Here is a 20,932-nt window from a genome sequence, read left to right on the forward strand (position 1 = left end):
ACTAAATCATCTGCATGTCTAATTTTTGAAGTCATTCACAATTCACTGACTCACTCAATTATCTACATATCTGATTTATAAATGAATTGTTCTTTTGGGTTGGATCTTTGCAATGAATCAGTTTAAATGACTGAGTTTAAATCACTGATTCAGTTATCTACATTCTTTTGAGTTGGATCTTTTCAATGAATTGGTTGAATCAATTTAAATGCATTGTTCATGACCCCAGCTGATCTGGCTCTCTGGTTCAACTCACTGACTAAATGATCTGCATGTCTGATTTGTGAATGAATCATTCTTTTGAATGAGTCGGTTTAAATTTTTTTTTTTTTTTTTTTTTCATGAATCCAGCTCACCTGGTTCTCAGATTCAGTTAACTGAGTAATGATCTACATGTCTGAGTCTTAAAATCATTAACGATTCACTGACTCAATGATCTGCATGTCTGATTCTTGAATGAATCATTCTTTTAGATCTTTGTAATGAATCGGTTGTATCAGATTAATTGATTTGTTCATGAATCCAGCTGATCTGGTTCTCAGATTCAGCTCAAGAATCACTGACTCGATTTGCTTGATTAAATGAATCATTCTTTTGAGTTGAATCTTTGCAGTAAAAATAATTAGAATCAGTTTAAATGATTTGTTCGAGAATCTAGCTTATCTAGTTCTCAGAATCAGCTCACTGGCTAAATGATCGACGTATTTCATTCTTGAAATAATTCACAATTCACTGATTCACGATTCACTGATTCAATTATTTACATGTCTGATTGATGAATGAATCATTCTTTTCAGTTGGATCTTTGCATTGAATCAGTTGAATCAGTTTGAATGCATTGTTCATGACCCCAGCTGATCTGGCTCTCTGGTTCAGCTCACTAACTCAGTGATCAACATGTGTAAATCATGAATGAGTCATTCATTTAAGTTGAATCTTTGCAATAAATCAGTTGAATCAGTTGAAATGATTTGTTCATGGATCCAGCTTATCTGGTTCTCGGGTTCAGTTTACTGACTAAATCATCTGCATGTCTAATTTTTGAAGTCATTCACAATTCACTGACTCACTCAATTATCTACATATCTGATTTATAAATGAATCGTTCTTTTGGGTTGGATCTTTGCAATGAATCAGTTTAAATGACTGAGTTTAAATCACTGATTCAGTTATCTACATTCTTTTGAGTTGGATCTTTTCAATGAATTGGTTGAATCAATTTAAATGCATTGTTCATGACCCCAGCTGATCTGGCTCTCTGGTTCAACTCACTGACTAAATGATCTGCATGTCTGATTTGTGAATGAATCATTCTTTTGAATGAGTCGGTTTAAATTTTTTTTTTTTTTTTTTTTTCATGAATCCAGCTCACCTGGTTCTCAGATTCAGTTAACTGAGTAATGATCTACATGTCTGAGTCTTAAAATCATTAACGATTCACTGACTCAATGATCTGCATGTCTGATTCTTGAATGAATCATTCTTTTGGATCTTTGTAACGAATCGGTTGAATCAGATTAATTGATTTGTTCATGAATCCAGCTGAGCTGGTTCTCAGATTCAGCTCACTGACCAAATGATCTGCATGCCTGATTCTTGAATGAATCATTCTTTTGTGTTGAATCTTTGCGGTGAATCGGTTGAATCAGTTTAAATGATTTGTTCATGAATCCAGCTGATCTGGTTCTCAAGTTCAGCTCACTGACTAAAAGATGTCCATGTCTAATTCTTAAATGTATCATTCTTTTGAGTCTGGTCTTTGCAGTTAATGGGTTGAACTAATTTAAATGATTCGTTCATGAATCTGACCGATCTCCTTGATGCAACGATCTACATGTTCATTGGAACTAGTTCACAAAATCTGACCTGGTTCTTGAGTTCAAGTCACTGATCTAAATATCTGAACACTGTGTTTTCTCCAGGATCTTCTATAAGGTAAAGAGCCGCAGTGCCCACATGAAGAGTCACGCTGAAGCGGAGAAAAAAGCAGCTGCGCTCCGGCAGAGGGAAGCTGAGCAGCGGGCCGCGGCCGCCATGTTGGCCGCCCAGCAAAATGGAGCAATGGGAGATCAGAGCAGAATGAGGAGAGCCAGCAGCGACGACTCCTCAGAGGAAGAGGAGGATGCAGATGATGATGACTGGCACTAGCTAACAATCTCTTTCAAAAAACCTATTTATTTTTATTTTACCAGCCAACAAGACCCATCCCAGAAGAACAGTTTCAGGGACTGGCTCACTCCCGTAGAGTGTTTGTGTGAGTGCGTATGTGTGTTACGTGTACATGAGACGGACAAAGACGGAGACCGATGCTGTAGAAGCATTCAGGGGCTTAATGTGCAGATATATAGGGCTATTGGGAGTGTAAGCCATGCCATCTCAGTGTGAATGTGTGCGCGTGTCTATAATATGCACTTTCGGACTCATCCAACACACACTGATCGGACCGCAGCACATCTATCCAGCATCTGTGCACAGATCTCACTCACTGTTCTCCCGTGAAAAGAACCTTTATGGATTCAGTGCTGTGGATGTAGGAGGACACAGAAGCAAGTGTGTGTGTAAGTGTGTGTTTAGTCTTTTCTCCATTTTCGAAAATGAAAACGACGGTATCTTTCTCTTCCACGTGACTGCCAAACGCTTGCACAACTGTGCTTGTACGCCTGGTTTTGATCTCCAGTGCTGTAATTTTGGGCTTTCTGTTTTGAGTATCTTAAGGGTAAAGTTCATCCGAAATGGAAAATTCTGTCATTTTCTCACCCTCATGACATTCCAAACTTTTTTTTTTTTGTTTGCTCTTTCTTCAAAACACAAAGTGAGACATCTAGCAGAATGCTCATGCTGTTCTTTCGCAAGTATTGTCCAAGGGCTTTCAAAATTTAAAAAGGACACATCAAAAAACATCATAAAAGTATGTCAAAAACTATTATGCTATATTCCAAGTCTTGTGAATAGGTTTGTATAAAAAAATCACAGAATGAACTCTTTGCTCATCTTGACAGTGTTATTTAAAACAAGATCTATTGAAAATCATTTTCTTAAATTGATATAAATTAGGGCCGTAAAATCAATTAATTGTGGATAATCGCATCAAAAATAAAAGTTTGTTTGCATAATATATGTGTAAGTACTTTGTATATTTACATGTGTGTGTGTGTGTGTATATATAAATGCACACACGTATATATTTAAGAAATATGTAATATATATTTATATATAATATAGGTTCTCTATATGTAAATATTTCATATATATATATGTTTGTGTATTTATATATGCATATAAATATACACGCATGTATTATGTAAACACAAACTTTTAATTTTGATGCAATTATTCATGATTAATCGATTTGACAGAACCAATTTAAAGCTAAAATAAAATATACATATTAGATGAAAAACTAAATAATTGGAAAATAACTGAAAAGAGATTAAGATGAAGTACAAAAATAGCTAAACCTGATATTCGATTAATCTGACATTGATTATTGTAATTCATCGCATCCTAAATAACAGTTTGTTTACATAATGTGTGTATTGTTTATATTTGTGTTTATATATACATATAAATATACACAGTACACACACATTATGTAAACAAACTTATTTTGAATGCGATTGAGATTAATCAATTTGACAGAACTAATTTAAAGCTAAAATTAAATATTAGATGAAAAAAGGAAAATAACTGAAATGAGTTTAAGATAAAGCACAAAAAGAACTAAAACTATACCTGAAATTTGATTAATCTGACATTGATTAGGCGTGATTAATCGCATCCAAATATATATATATATGTATGTATACATATATATATATATATATATATATATATATATATATATATATATATATATATATATATATATATATATATATATATATTTAAGAAATATTTACATGTATATACATATTCATATTTATATGATTTATGTTGCACGTAAATATAAATATATATTACGTATTTCTTAAATATAGGCATTTATGTGTGTATTTATATATACATATAAATATATAGAGTACACACACTTATATCATGTAAACAAACTGATTTTGGATGCATATATTTGACAGCATATATATAATGCCAAAAACATGTAACAAAAATACTTGCACTTGAAAATGTAAAAATAAAAGGCAATTGAAAATATTAATAAATGCAAAAGTAGTATATTATACAATAGTAGATAAATTATATTAAAATAACACTGCAGAGTAACAATTTTAAACCTGGATATGCACACGTTTATGAGGAATGGTGGTATTTTTAGCGAATTACTTATTTTCACAAAAATGTATCATATGATTTCAAAAGACTGTGTATACAGAGCATGAGTTACGGACATTTTATGGTGCTTTTTTTAACTTTTTACAGTTTGATAGCCGCCCTATTGGTACTATATACTTTAATTTCATGAAAATGATCAGCCTGAAAATTCTGCCTACAAACCTACAGGTTTGGAGGACATGAGTGTGAATAAACAATGCTAGGATTTTTAATTTTGAATGAACTATTCCTTTAATTAAAAACGGTGACCTCGCTAATGCCTTCGATGTTTTTGACACTTTCTATCTTTACATGACAATCACTTTTACAAAGGTTCTTTTTTTATACTCTGCAGATTATAATGGTTGTGCTTGATATAATCATTTATTGTTATTATCATTACTGTTACTATTAGCTTTGTACTGTTTTATTATAATTCTGTTGTTTTTCGGGGGAGGGAATGGGGTGGAATTCTTTTTCTCATTTGACTTTTAGTTTTAGACGTTTGCTACCTGTGTTCAAGTGAGGATTGCAAATATTTGCTGAAAGCATGATTATAAAATCACACTGTAAGTGCAATAGCAATAGTGGGACTTTCGAGTTCCCTCCCACTCCACTTTTTTTTTTTCTTTTTTTATTCTTAGCATCTTTGAACAAAAGTATTAGATAATCAACTTATGTTTTAGTGTAAGAACAAATGTGAGATGTGATGGTTGGTGAGTTTAAGGGCAGTTGCGAGCAGCTCGGGTTTCTATCTCTCTACTGGCCAAACACTTAAGCACTTGGCTTTGTCTCCATGGCAACAAAGAGTCTTCTTTTAAAGGATAGGCACACGGGGGATTCACAGCCAACAGTAACGGCTCCAATTATTGCTAATAACACAGAAGTCTTCTATGCAGCGTGTGTGTGTGTGTGTGTGCACGTGCGAATGCATGTGTGTTTGTGTTTCTTTGCATGCGTGGTTGTGTGTAGTTGATGCACCAATATTCAAAACTGTTTCAAACTCAAAGCCAAGTGAGAAAAAGAAGCTTCCTAGACTATTTAAATGTCTTTTTTATTTTTAAAAATATATATTATATATACTTGTTCATATATGTGAAAAGACTGATTTGCTCTAATATGAAGATACGGGCATTTGTTGAAACAATTTAGCTAAGCTTTTTGTTATTCTTGTCGTTGTTGATGATGTTTTTGAGATATGAATATTCAGAAATGATATTGAAATGAATTTAGGGAATGTTGTAAGGACGCACCTCGTGTTTCTGTCTTTCATTCAGCCAAGGGAAATTCTTCTGTAGAGGAATATAAAATATGAAAAAGGCTTCTAAAACTGTATGCACACTTTCTATGCTATTTTCATAGGGGCTTGTACACTAATGATGGCTGTGGAAAGAACTCTGAAGTGCTTTTTACTACAGTATAACTTATTGTGTTTCAGTTGTGTTTTTATCATGTGTTTTAGAATAATAAATAAGGAAAAAACACAATAAACATGACCATATTTGTAACGGTATTTGGGCAGGATGAGTGTATTTTAATTGCTCCTATGATGGCTAGAGGAATAATAATTAAAAAGATTTGAACAATATTTATTCATATTTTTCATAAGTTGTCTATGGAGCACACTGAATGTCCACACGGTGGCGTTGTGGTCTACACATTTTTTTTTTTTTACTCTAGAAAAGCTACAGTGATCATATGAAAATCTGCAGAGGAGAAATCTTATGAATGTATTAAAATATATATCGTTGGTTTATTAAAAGAATGTCTACAGAAATAAGCAAGGATGATTCAAAAAACGAATTTTACTAATCAAATAATGACCACACTTTAGTGATACGCTAAACTGTCTAAAACATGTCTTTTTTATTGAATAAGAAATATATGAAGAGTTTATATTCAAAAACCGATGACTCCATTTTTAACGTTTTTCAAAAGTCATGTTTTTCATTGTGCATTTCAATTAATCTCAGTCAAACTGCAGTCAGGTTATTCTGGGTAAGTAAAAATAACTAAAAACACAATAAAACAAAAAACATGATTTTTGAACATTTTGAAAAACTGAGTTTTTGCAAATAAACCCTTCATATACAGTAAAAATGGTACATGTCAATTTACAACAAGAAACTGACATTAAAGGGTGAACACATTAAAATCAGATCAAATCCAAGACAAAAATTAATAAATGAAGTACACAAATTATAATACATTAATAAAACAAACACAAAGGGGGAGGATTTCTACAACAAATTCCATAATACAAAAGTAAATGAAACAATTTTATTGCTTTTTGTAAAGTCTTTTGAGAAATGTTTTAATTAATTTCTGAATATACCAAGCAGGAATCTACATTTATGTAGGCTATAAAATATTTTACCAATATATTGCTCGTTACCAGTTACTCTCTCCAAAAATAAAAATATTAGGCTACTTATTTCTTTCTGGCAACAGTGATGAGTTATACAATTTATATTACTTTTTCTTCACGTCCTAAATAACCCTTACGAAAATTAACCATGGTTTTACTATAAATGAAACCAAAAATAAAAACATGCCCACCCAGCACCGGACGTCGTTTTTTGGGCTATCAAGTCGTGTCATGGCCTTCTTTTAGCTCAGAAATCGACGTTGAAAATTGGTCGTTGTTTGGTCCAAATTTAGCCCAAAATTCGATGTTGAAAACTGGTCTTTGTTTGGTCCAAATTTGGCCCAAAAATCGCCGTTCAAATGGTTACTAGTTAAACCACAAATTAACCATGGTTTTGCTACACTAACCATAGTTTAACTATGGTATTTGTAGTAAAACTGGTTTTACGCCAAAGCAATATACCAAAAACCATAATTCATTTTTGTATCTCCCCCCCCTGGTGAAAAAAACAGCATATGCTGGTAGGTGTGTTTTGATGCTGGGATGCTGGTTAGGTATGTTTTGGTGCTGGTTTATGCTGGTCTTTGACCAGCAACATGACCAGCATAAACCAGCAAAGGACCAGCAAAAACCAGCATCAAAACATACCTACCATCATATGCTGTTTTTTTTCACCAGGGCCATTAAATTCTTCTAAAATGTTACCATCTATATATTTCTGCTTCATCATTTGACAAAAATCCATATTGGATCACAGTTATTACAAACATTCATTGGTGACTGATTGTGACGTTTAAGTAAAAGTGTTGTATTATTCTTATTAAATGTTGTGTAGCTTGAAGCTAATTGTAGTTATAATTTCTGTTATGTACCCAGTTCCAGATTATAATTCATGATGTATTTTATCACAAAAAATCACAGGTTTGCAAGAAAATGTTTCGTATTCTAAAAAGCCCTGGTGAAAAAAACAGCATATGCTGGGAGGTATGTTTTGATGCTGGAATGCTGGTTAGGTAGGTTTTGATGCTGGTTTAAGCTGGTCCTTAGCTGGTTTATGCTGGTCCTTTGCTGGTTCATGCTGGTCCTTGACCAGCAACATGACCAGCAAAAACCAGCAAAGGACCATCTTAAACCAGCATCAACTTTTTGTCCACCACTGGGTGGCGCCAACATCTGCCAAATAATCCTCCGTGAGCTCTTGCAATGTAGTTATGTTTCTGTTTTTAGCATTCATGCAACTAATGGAAACTTATTATGTCATTTTTTTTCCAGAACTTTCAGATAAACAAATAAAGCGAAGATTCATCTAGCTAAATATGTGCAAACAATTCAGAGTAACACTAACAAATATGTCATTTTATGCATTCAAATGAAAGGCTAGGCCTGCATTTCAAAGCTGTATTTAGCTTGCACGCATATGCAAACTACAAACGTCAGAACAACCTTCAACTCCACTAAACGATTTGTCTTGACAAAGAAACGTTAAGAGCACGTAAACGCCACCTGCCAACTAGTCATTTACTGACCAGAGCCACCAATCACACATTTACCACATGCTGTGATGAGAAACGTCTTGAGGTGTGTTGACGGTTGCTGCGATGCAGTGCAGATTCAGGGCTGGAGGTAAAGAACTGACTGATGTGTTTCAAAGTAAGCAGCAGGGGATTTTGGGGGAGACAGACGAGGTGGTTTCGTGCACATTCTCACTCCCTTTTCCTCCTACTTGGAAGAGATGCAGAGATAAAACGGCCAACATAATCTCTATAGTTTTTTTTTTACAATCTTAGACAACATGTGGAAGCAATCAGAGATCAGAGGGGATCTGTTTTGTCTTCGGGAAGGACACACAAAGGACTGAGTTTGCACAATCTGCAATGCAAACTTCAGTAGAGTGTATATGGAGAAAATTCCAGCCAGCCATTTGTAACAGATGTGATAGATTTGTTCATTCATCAATGGAAAGCCAGCGAATCATGAGCTCTGTCGGTTCGGCCTGACGTCCCTCAGGGCGATGGGAGCAGCAATACAGGAGAGATGTTTACAGGTTTAAGATTTAGTGGCCCTGTGATTTACTGTAAAGTTGTGGAATCACGTTTGAAATGGATATTCAGGAAGAGCTGTGTTATATAAAGAACCTGATACAGATTCACTTAACAGATGTTTGATGAATCTCCTGACTGGTTGAATCTCACGAAAATGTCACAAAGGTCACATTTTCTACGGAAACCCATTTCCACCACTGAATTATCTCACAATTCTGACCTTTTTCTCAGAACGGCATGACATAAACTCGCAATTGCGAGTTAGAAAGTCAGAATTGGCAGACAAAGTAACAATTCTGAGATATAAAGTCAGAACTGCAAAATATATAATGGTTAAGGTTTTTTTCTCAAAATGGCAAGTTTATATCTCAAAACTGTTCATTTTAAACCCGCAATTATGAGTTTATATCTCACATTTCTGTGGAAAAATTCAGATTTGTGAAATAAAAAACTGCATTTGTGAGAAAAAAGCCTGAATTGTGAGTTTGTATCATGCAATTCTGTGAACAAAAAAAAAGATAAAAAAGTTGCAATAACATTTTTTATTTTTTATTCAGTGGTGGAAACGTGCTTCCATATACATGTACATTTTATTCAAAATCAACAACAAAAAAAACCCTTTGTTTTCTTTATTTGTGATAACACTTAAGCTTGATTGATTTATTTTTTAAATAACGGTAACACTTTATAATAACTTTTATTAATAAATCACTAACAAACATTATATAATGTTTATTAGATTGTTAGTTAATGTATATTCAAATAGCTATAGATGTGAGATAATGTGTTTAATGTTTACTAATAAACTTATTAAACATTACCTAATGATTAACAGATTATTAGTTCATGTAAATGTTATTAAATAATTCATAAAATCATGCACTTCTTAAAAATCAAATACAAATGATTTTGACACAGTTTACAATGATTAAAGCTTTATAAATATGTAATAAAATGTAATAACATTATCGATTATTTGTTCATGTTTTTGCAATACCCATTCTAAATCTGAGACCTTTTGTCATTTGTAAATATTTCTAAACCTTTACTAATAATTTTTACCTTTATAAGCAGTCATATCAATGGCAAAATGTGTCCCAAATTACCTGAATTCACCCTATTTACACATTTTTGAAATGATTTATTAATCATTTGTTCATGTTTTTGCAGTACCCAATCTAAAGTGGAAACTGTTCATCATTTGTAAATGTTTATAAACGTTTACTAATCATTCAGTATCTTTATGGCCACTGGACTTTTAGCTGATTTAACAACATTTGTGTAAAGGGTGGTTAGTTAAGTTCAGCTAAATGCTTGCATTTTATTGCCTCAACACTTATATAATTCCTACATCAACAGGAAAAAACAAATCAGTTTTTCAAGAAAATGCTTGTTCTTTTATCAAAACAATGAAATATAAACAGACTGAACTGTGCTTCCTTACAGTAATCAGTTTGACCCCTGTACACTTCTGACCCTTCAACAGTGTTGGGGAGGTTACTTTGGTTATGTAATAGGTTACAGATTACAAGTTACCCTATTTAAAATAATAAGTAGTGTCACCATTTCATTTAGTTTATTAAAGTAAATGATTACAGTAGATTATTTTGTATTACATTTTTACATTCCCAATGAATGTTTTCAGCTGTTAAGCATTTTCAAACATTTAAAGCAGGCAGGGTTAACCTTACAGTAGTATTCAATACTGATTGCTGCCAGACTTCTCAAAATCCTTCATTACTTAAATTAAAATTATAGTCATTTAACTTTAAAGCACCACAAAATCAGACTTTAGTACCTCTTTTTACTTTGAGATCTTTCTGGGGTCAAATACAGATTTAAAATCATAACAAGAACTAGTAAACCTTAATACAAAAAGTATTCAGATGTAACCCCCCTTTGTAATCGTTAATAATTTAATAATTAACTGTATTAGAAGCGCATGATCATATTTGAAAGTTTAACACATTAACTAATGACTCATTAAGCTTTATATGTTTTTTTAATGATTTGTTAATGAAGCTTTTAATCATTGTAAACCATCTGTCAAAATAATTTCTTTAGTAACATTTATTATTAAGCATTTAATTAAATTTAATAATGATCTGGTAATTGTTAGGTAATGTTTAATAAGTTTATTATTAAACATTAACAGGCTGTGAATATATATATTAAAGGATTATTTCACTTCCAGAACAAAAATGTACAGATAATTTACTCACCCCCTTGTCATCCAAGATGTTCATGTCTTTCTTCAGTCGTAAAGAAATTATGTTTTTTGAGGAAAACAAAAAAGGATTTCTCTCTATGTAATTCTATGGTACCACCAAAATTGAACTCCCAAAATGCAGTTTAAATGCAGCTTCAGAGGGCTCTAAACCAGGGGTGCCCAACCCTATTCCTGGAGATCTACATTCCTGCAGAGTTTAGCTCCAACCCTGACCAAACACACCTGTCTGTAATTATAAAGTGCTCCTTCAGATACTAATTAGTTGGCTCAGGTATGTTTGATCAGGGTTGGAGCTGAACTCTGCAGGAAGGTCGATCTCTAGGAACAGGGTTGAGCACCCCTGCTCTAAACGATCCCACCCAAGGAATAAGGGTCTTATGTAGCGAAACGATCGGTTATTTTCAATTTATATACTTTTTAATCTCAAACGCTCGTCTTGTTCAGCTATCTGTGAACTGTTTTTTCCTGTCATGACAGTTAGGGTACGTCTAAAAACTCCCGCCTCATTTTCTCTTCCAACTTCAAAATCGTCCGACATCGCTGGTTTACCTTTACCTTTGTAAGGGTGTTTGATCTTCTTTCCATGTTCCCTTTGTAAACTCTGGGCTGGTACTTCTGTGGGGATGTAGGACGATTTTGTTGGAGGAGAAAATGAAATGGGAGTTTTTAGACGTACCCTAACTGTTATGACTGGTTCACACAGAGTTAGACAAGACGAGCGTTTGAGGTTAAAAAGCATATAAATTGTAATTAAAATAAATAAAAAATAACCAATAATTTCGCTAGATAATACCTTTTTTCCTCTTCTGGGATCGTTTACAGCCTTTTGAAGCTGCATTTAAACTGCACTTTGGAAGTTCAAATTTGGGAGCACCATAGAAGTCCAATTACAGTAATCCTAAAATGTTTTCCTCAAAAAACTATTTCTTTATGACTGAAGAAAATAAGACATGAACATCTTGGATGACAAAAGGGTGAGTACATTATCTGTAAATTTTTATTTTGGGAGTGAACTGTTAACTAATGATTGGTTAAGCATTATATGGTGTTCGTTAAAGATTTATTTATGAAAGTTATTATAAGGTGTTACATACTGTGAGTAAAATAAATAATCTTATTTTTGACAGGTTTATAGGATTCCTCCACCAGGAAATATAATGCTTAATATTGCTATGAAAATGAAGCTATGAAATGATACACAACAAAATATTATCACTGAATAAGTTGTGTGCGCATGTGTGGGTGTGGGTGTGTGTGTGGTCGCAGAGTAACCTTTTATAATAATTAACTTAACAGACACATTGCATCTTGGGAGGAAAATCTAGGTTCCTGTAGTGAACCAGAGGCAAAGCCTTACAGTTAATTCCCATTTATATTTACAACTAGACCCATAATTATAGTGTAATTTGCGCCGGATAACATCTTGTTTTATCACCTTCTTATTAGCAGGACTGTGTAAAAGACAGTGGGAGGTATGCCAGTATGTGTTCGGTTAAGTTTCTATAATTCTGTTATGTAAACAAATTGGTTTGTGACATTTTTCTACGAGGAACATTATTTACTTTTAAAGTGAAAACCATGATTTTCAATTAGACCAATATAAAAATGCACTTTAAAATAAATGACACCGTTGTTTCACATTTTTTAACAGCAGTGTAGAGTGTATACTGTGCGGTATTCTATAAGTATCCTATTTCAAACATTGCACCGCATGGATATTATCATATCCGGCCTCTGGGATTTAGCAGGAAGCCGCCCTGTTTGCTAATCAACACAGTAACAGAGACAGATGTGCAGCCGCTCACACCTCGCAGGTGCTCGGAGCTCCGATCAGCCGTCTTCCTGTCTCTCACTCCGCTCTTATTAGCACACACTGACTTTCTCATTAAACACGATGAGATGTGTGCAGCTCATCACAGCAGATTGCTTCCAGCCTCGCTCTGCCGTTTGCGAGGACAAACCAACGAGTGAGTGAGGGTGGATGGAATGAGATGGGACCGACGGGACAGAAAATTTAATTCAACAAATATTATGTACTGCCAAAACAGATGAGGACCAGATTCGAAAATCAAACCCCCGTTTCTCCCTCATGTCACATTCTGGCAGGGCCGTCTGCTAGGACTTTCTCGGACAAATTTATGCGCTTGAAAGATTTGTTTGGAGAACTTTTTGGGAAAACTCATTACATGTTTAATGAAGTGCTGATGTTTTGTTGCAGTTTGTCAGAGCTCTGCGAAAAGAAAATAATTTAGGCCTTGAATTATTTATATCAGTGATTAGGATTTAACTGCATAACTTCATTCTTGTGATCCCTAGTTTTTAAACTTTCTTCATATCTCATACTTTTTAATTAGATATGCTAACATTGTTGCTATTACTCACACAAATATTAAACTTTCACATGATACTTCACTCATGCACTTTGTTGAGAAGAGGTGTGTTATTATTTTTACAATTAATCAGACTTGTGAATTTCACCATGTGGATGTCAGAAGTTAAACATTTACATGAGTTATATCGACATGAGCAATACAAAGAGAACACAATATCCCTTTTAAGTGGATTCTTTTGACTGGGTAGGGAACACCTCAGCAACCTCACAGCAATCTTACCAATCCTATCCACTTTATTTTTTCCCGTATAAGTGTCCCATTTGTAAATTTTATGGGACTGGCTTCCAGCTGTTTTTGCTGTTTTGCTGCTTGATATTGCAAACTGGTATGTCTTACCATATTATTTTACTGTATTATCTCAATTATGAACACACTGTTTGTAGTGCAAACAGTTTTACCGTTTACTGCACTTTTTTCTTCTTCTTGTTATTTTCCAACAGCGGCTAGTTAACCGGAAATCTCGGACATTCAGAGAAAACTTTATATTATATGTCAACTTGTGTACCTTTGACAATAGATTAAATGGCGATTGAAGTGTCATAGCTACACTATTGTTACAACTGAACAAAAATTAATTAATGTGTAAGTGCTTCAAAATCTGTTGACTGTGGTGAAACTGGAGATTTATATTTTGTAGCTGTCCGGACTAATTCTCCGGGAAACTACATAGTACTTCCGTCATTCGTCCATGCCTGTGTACCACTACCCTATTGTTACGGTATGTCATAAATATGGAAGCCTACTGAATAAATAATAAAAAAGGTAATTGCGAGTTTTTTTCATTATGACTTGAGAGAATTGAGAGATATTTGCAACTGCAAGTTAAAATGTCAGAATTGTGAGATACGAACTTGCAATCTTGCAACTGCAATTCTGACATTTTTTTCTCAGAATTATAAGTTTAAATCTTGCAATTCTGAGTTTTTTTTTCTCACAGTTGAGTTTATATCACACAGTTCTGACTTTATAACTTGCAACAGCAAGTTTACATCACAATTCTGAGAAAAAAAGTTGAAATTGGGAGGTTATATCTCGCAATTCAATTATTAATCAATCAATCGATCAATCACGTTTATTTATACAGCACTTTTTAACAAAACAGCAACTTTACAGTATTAAATAGGACAATAGTGTGTTAATAACACAAAAGTTTCATGTTGCAGCAAAGTCAGATTGCAGAGGACTCATCTGGTTCCCGTGGGCTTGCACCGACGGCCGTCTAGGTAATAATTCTAACAATTCTGACATTATTTCTCAGAATTAAGAGTTTATATCTCTCAATTCTGAGTTTTTTCTTGCAGTTGTGAGTTTATATCATGCAACTGTGACTTTCTAACTCGCAATTGCAAGTTTGTGTCACAGTTCTGAGAAAAAAAGTCAGAACTGGAAGTTTATATCTCACAATTCTGACTATATTTCTTGCAACTGCAAGTTTAAATCACAGTCCTGAGAAAAAAAAGTGAGAATTGTGATTTTATATCTTGCAATTCTAAGGTTTTTCTTGAAATTGCAAGTTTATATTATGCAATTCTGAGAGAAAAGTCATAATAGTGAGTTTAAATCTCACAATTCTGCCTTTATTTCTCAGAATTGTGAGTTTATATCACACAATTCTGAGAAAAAAAGTCGGAAGTGGGATTTATATCCATCAATTCTAACTTTAATTTCTCACAATTGCAAGTTTATATCACGCAATTCTGAAAAAAAAAATCGTAATTGCGAGTTTATATCTTGCAATTCTGCCTTTATTTCTCAGAATTGTGAGTTTATATCACACAATTCTGACTTTACAACTCGCAATTGTGAGTTTATATCACAATTCTGAGAAAAAAAGTCAGAATTGGGATTTATATCCCCCAATTCTGACTTTATAGAAATGAAAACGCAATTGCAAGTTTATATCACTCAATTCTGAGAAAAAAAGTAATTATTGCAAGTTTATATTTTGCAATTCTGACTTTATTTCTCAAAATTGTGAGTTTATATCCCGCAATTCAGATTTTACAACTCGCAATTACAAGTTTATTTAACTGATTTTATTTCACAATTGTGAGTAAAAAAAAAGGTCAGAATTCTGAGATTAAAAAGTCGCAATAACCTTTTTTTTTGTTCAGTGGTAGAAATGGGCTTTTATAGATGACTTTTTAAATATCCTTATTTTTTATTAGTTTTTTATTCATTTTTATTAGTATTTTTATATTATACTACTCAGTGTTGAGGGTAATGCATTACAAGTAACGCAAGTTACATAATATTATTACTTTTTCCAAGTAACTAGTAAAGTAACGCAATACTTTTTAATTGACAAGAAAATATCTAAGTTACTTTTTTCAAATAAGTAACACCAGTTACTTTTCCCCCCTTTTATTGATTAAAAGCTCTCCTGTCCCCATGTTGAGAGAAATCAGGAGTAAGATGTTAATTCTAGAATAAATGTGAACATGCATTAATTCATCTCACTCACAAAAAACCACAGTTCAGTATTCAGTATTGATATGATGCAAACCTGCAATAATTAAATGTCAAATAATACAAATATCCTTTATGCATTTAATCACATTTTATTAACTGATGTCTTTGCTGCCGACCTTCGATGATCCAGTTCAACCATACTAATAAGTGAAAATTACTCAAGATAATCTAACATTTGTTTTCCTTTTTTTATTGCTGAAGAGTTTGCTGAAGAGACATTTTTTTCTTCTGCGGTCTACTGTACAGATGTGAATTTACTTTTTTCGAAGCCTGAGGCGGTCAGTGTGAAAAGGCTTTTACATTTGCCAAAAATCGAACTTTTTATATTAAAAAACAAACAAGCAAGCCCTGCTCAGATTTAAAAAGTAACGCAAAAGTAAAGTAACGCATTACTTTCCATAAAAAGTAACTAAGTAACACAATTAGTTACTTTTTTTAGGGAGTAACTCACTATTGTAATGTAAAGTAACTTTCCCCAACACTGATACTACTAGTATTTTTATCAGATTAAACCATCATATTAAACCATCAGATTTAATCTGTGTAGAGCAGATCCGAAGACCAACTCACCTTATTACCAATATGTTCTGCAGCAGTTTAATGCTTCAAGTTCACAGTGCAGCAGGTTCCTTATGTTTTTACATGAAAAACACTAACTGAAATGACATTTGTAGAAAAAAAGCTTTGTGAAAAGGTCCATTTGAGAAGCTTAAATGAAAATAAGTAGTGCAGTGGTAAAAATGTCATTTTTAAAAATAGAGCAGGAATGTGCTGGAAATGGTATCATTACTTGAACCATGTAGCTGGCTACAAACTTTATATGAATTCTGTAACTCAACGACTCTAGGAGTCTTAAAAACACATAAAACTACTGTGTTATTCTTGGGCATGTGTAATAATCCCTTTTGGTACATAGCATTGTATTGCTTGCCCATTTAATGTCAGCGGGAACTTGACAAATATCCTGTCATAAAACCGTTGAGGGAAAGTGTGCTGTCGTTGCGACCCCGGTGAGTGAAGAAAGCGAGAGGTTGATAACCTTTACCACTTTAAACACAGATGACGAAGCCATGCAAATGCAGATTGCTTGGCAGTTTCTATATTTGAGTATGTTTATTCAGGTTCATCGAATGGACGATCCACGGAAGTTTCAGTTCTGTTATTATTACATCTGAACATGACAAACAGCCACAAATCAGTCAGAAATATCCTTCCTGTTTGAGAAAGGTTGCAAGCGTGAGGAGGTTGAAACCATACAGCTGCGCTATCTCAATTAAATCGCTGTAAAAATAGCAGCATTTCATCATGTGTGTGCTCAATGCTTCCTTCTTCGAAAAATATTTTAAATAGCAAACCGGGAAACAGCCCTTTCTGTCTCATTCCAGATCTCACCATAATAAAGGATCTTTGTTCAAATGCTAGAGACAGAATCAGGCTGAGCGTTGGCTAAGTCACTGTTGGGTCTTGTTTGTGTCTGTTACCATAGCAACCGCTATCCTCTGACCCGCCGGCAGCCGTTCTGTGTTGGGTGGTGGGAAGGAGTTGAAGGGGTGTGCACTCATGTCAAACAGTCACAGAGTGGAAGTGACACTCCCTTTTGAGTCAGTCACCTCAAAATGTACGTGGGATTTGGTATGTGTTCAATCTGGTATGTTACCATATAAGGGTAATCTAAATAAACTCGCTTGAATCAGTAGTTACCAATTAATCTCTCTGGCAGGTTGTTTCCTGGTCTGCAGTTATTTGGAAGTGGCATTACTCTAAATTAGCACTGCCCACTTGTATCTGTTTCATGCTTCTGGAATCTGGAACCGTGCCAGGAATAATTAGCTTTTCGATATAAAGCTCAACATCTGTTGGCATCACCTTCTCTAAAAGTGGAAATTGCTCTGTTAAAGAGCCATTTTGTTTCTTAGTGGGGCACAGGGTGCATTAACACTCACCAAGTGCCAAAGAAACCTCCAGCTGGCTATTAACTAAAGCTTTTTTCTTCTCCACATGGAATATTTTTCTCACATTAAAGCCCCGTTCACACCGCCAGCAATATACAGTGACAACGTGACACGATCCCATTTATTTCAATGGAGTTATCAATTTCTAGCAACACAAGTGACATTGACTATCAGTGACAGGTTGTGTGCCTGAAATCACAAAATCTCATTTTCAATAAGTAATGACTTTGTGATTGCTAAAAAAAGTATGTGCTATGAATAGGCCTCGTTCATGAACCTTTCGTAATAAATTTTGAGTAATTTGCACGTAAAACAGAACTTTACATAGGGCTTCCCTCAACTAAAGATTTTTCTGGGTGATTATTAGTTGTTTATTTTAAGCATTAGCTGTCTATTAGTCGCATGTTTATTAATAAATCATAAAAATCATAATAATGAGCCTTTAATTGCTTACATAGCCTAATAAGTGCTCAAGCGCATCCAAAAAAAGCTTGCCACAATGCACCGGCAGATTTAATAATTATGAATGTGTCAGGGAAAAACAGCAAGGAGACTGTATTAATGTTTAATAATTTATTGATAAACTAGTGCTTTCTGTGTTTTCTGCTTAAGAGATGAAGTCAGCGACACTGACTCATCATCTCTTCAGTACGCATGTTTCATATGAATTACATAATCTGAGAACATTTTTCTATTTGAAATAGACATTTCACTCTCTATAGATGTATTTTTTATGTCTGTAAGGCAAGTATACACAGAGTTTCGAAGTTACTATATTACCACATAGACCAGCCGTTAACAATCTGTCTGTCACGTCCTGTGGAATTTGTTTTTTTTTTCTGCAACTAAGCGACTAATAAAATTTTGGTTGACCAAGCCTCTTCTCGTTGACTGACAGTTAGTGGACTATTAGGGGGCAGCCCTACTTTTATGAAAACTCTCCTCAGGATTCACAAATGCTGCGTATACCACGGATTCGGTAGTTAAATGTGTGTATGCTAATGATTTCTAATTCGAAGACAGGGCAAACTTGTAAAATATTATTATGGTAGTGCATCAAAATTCAGTGTCATCAGTTTGTCAAAAATAACATAGAACGTTTTACGTATTTCTTTCGTACCAACTAACATTTTGAAAATACCAACATTTTCATGAATTCAACAGTTTCCATCAGAATGAGGCCCAATGTGTGTAAGTATGAATATAATTTGGACGTACTTTTGCCATATTGTCATTATCACATGACCTACCAGCGTCAGTTGCACAGCATGCATACTTCAAAATCTCAAATCTTTGAATTCAGACATATTTTGTCCCTTAATTTGCCCACTGGGAAGTATACTATTTTGGACGCTGTCAGGATGTAGGTGTGTCCACTGACAAGGCAAAGTCAAAAAATGCTTAAAGGAGAAGTTCTCTTCCAGAATAAAAATTTCCTGGCAATTTACTCACCCCCAGTGTGATCCAAGATGTTCATGTCTTTCTTTCTTCAGTTGAAAAAAAATTAAGGTTTTTGAGGAAAACATTCCAGGATTTTTCTCCATATAGTGGACTTCAATGGGAATCAACTGCACTTTCAGTTGAGCTTCAAAGGGCTCTACACAATTCCAGCCAAGGAATAGGGGTCTTATCTAGCGAAACGATTGGTCATTTTCTAAAAAAGCCCCCCAAAAATGTATATAATTTTTAACCATAAATGCTGGTCTTGCACTAGCTATGTGATGGGCATGCGCATCTTTACGCACTGCTTAATTATGTTGAAAAGGTCACACACAGTTCTTTGTGCACTTCGGTTCAAAAAGGTAGGATAGGGAGAAAAACTCCATCTCAACATCGTTGTTTTACCTTTTTTTGTTTACGTTTTTTTGTAAGCTTTGTAAACACTGGTTCAGTATTTCCGCCTGTCATGCATGACCTTTCCAATGTGACTATGTAATGCAGGGGTGGCGAACTCCAGTCCTGGAGAGTTCAGCTCCAACCCTAATAAAACTCACCTGCCTGTAGCTTCTTAGTAAGCCTTCAGACCATGATTAGCTTGTTCAGGTGTGTTTGATTAGGGTTAAAGCAAAACCCTGCAGGGCTGCGGCTCTCCAGGATCGATGTTCGCCACTCCTGATGTAATGTGTGAGATTGGGCTGGTGCAAAACAAGCATTTGTGGTTAAGAAGTATATAAATTTTCAGTTTTATTTAGAAAATGACACATAGTTTCACTAGATAAGACTCTTATTCCTCAGCTGGGATCATGTAGAGCCCTTTGATGCTGCATTGAAACTGCAGTTTGGACCTTCAACCTGTTGGCTCCCATTGAAGTCCACTATATGGAGAAAAATCCTGGAATGTTTCCCTCTTCCTTCATTTCTTTGCGACAGAAGACCGAAAGGTCCGAACATCATTGATCATACAGGGGTGAGTAAGTTATCAGGAAATATTTATTCTTTAAGTGAACTTCTCCTTTAACTTTAATCAAATGCAAAGTGACTTTTGATAGTGACAACCAATAGCAGTTAAGACTGTATCAGTGGAGCTCACCCATCTCGTTTACACTTCATTTCAACAGTCCACTTTAGACATTCTGTCAACTTAAGTAACTTTGCAGCTACATGTCAACTAACTAGAAGTTATTAGATATATGATATTAAGCAGACTACCGATTCTAATGCCTGGTGCTTGACATTATAGTTAGTAGAATATCTAAATATTCTAAAAAAGTGTCAAAATAAAGTGTTACCACTGTACTGAATGCATAGACAAGAAACTTAAAATTGATTCATTGATAGTTCTTGTTGATTAAATGATGCAATGAGCAGTTAAACACTGATTTATAACTGTCATATTCAAATGGAATGGAATTTTATGGCAGTATAAGCGAGTTTAAATTGTATTTTAATAGATTGTTCATCTGATTAATGATGAATCGCACTAGCACTGCTCTAGTTTTATATAACAACACTGTTCGCTAGCAGAATGGTATTTCTTTAGAAACAAGAAAACAAATCCTTAGTCAAATTAGAATTATTTTAGCATCAATATATATCATCTGTGATCGCATTTTCTAAAGTTATGTCTAGACTTGCAATCAATTAATAACATTAGAGCAACAGCACTATAAATGTGTGAATAGGGCCTAAGCCCTTAAAATTAAAACATGAGTAACCAAATCATTTATCAGTGATCAATCAATTTGAGAAAGAAGTGTGAAGGACAAGCA

At 34.2% G+C, this 20,932-nt stretch overlaps 1 protein-coding gene across 1 annotated transcript in view; it reads left to right on the forward strand.

Moving 5' to 3' along the window:
* mideasb (mitotic deacetylase associated SANT domain protein b) overlaps positions 1 to 5,779 on the forward strand; it is a 33,099-nt gene extending 27,320 nt beyond the window's left edge. The window contains 1 exon segment of the mRNA XM_051132922.1: positions 1,923 to 5,779. Coding sequence (XP_050988879.1) covers positions 1,923 to 2,148 — 226 coding nt within the window. The 3' untranslated portion in view covers positions 2,149 to 5,779.
* The last annotated feature ends 15,153 nt before the right edge of the window (positions 5,780 to 20,932 follow it).

This window comes from Labeo rohita, chromosome 17, assembly GCF_022985175.1.
Source record: "Labeo rohita strain BAU-BD-2019 chromosome 17, IGBB_LRoh.1.0, whole genome shotgun sequence".
Lineage (NCBI taxonomy): Eukaryota > Metazoa > Chordata > Actinopteri > Cypriniformes > Cyprinidae > Labeo > Labeo rohita.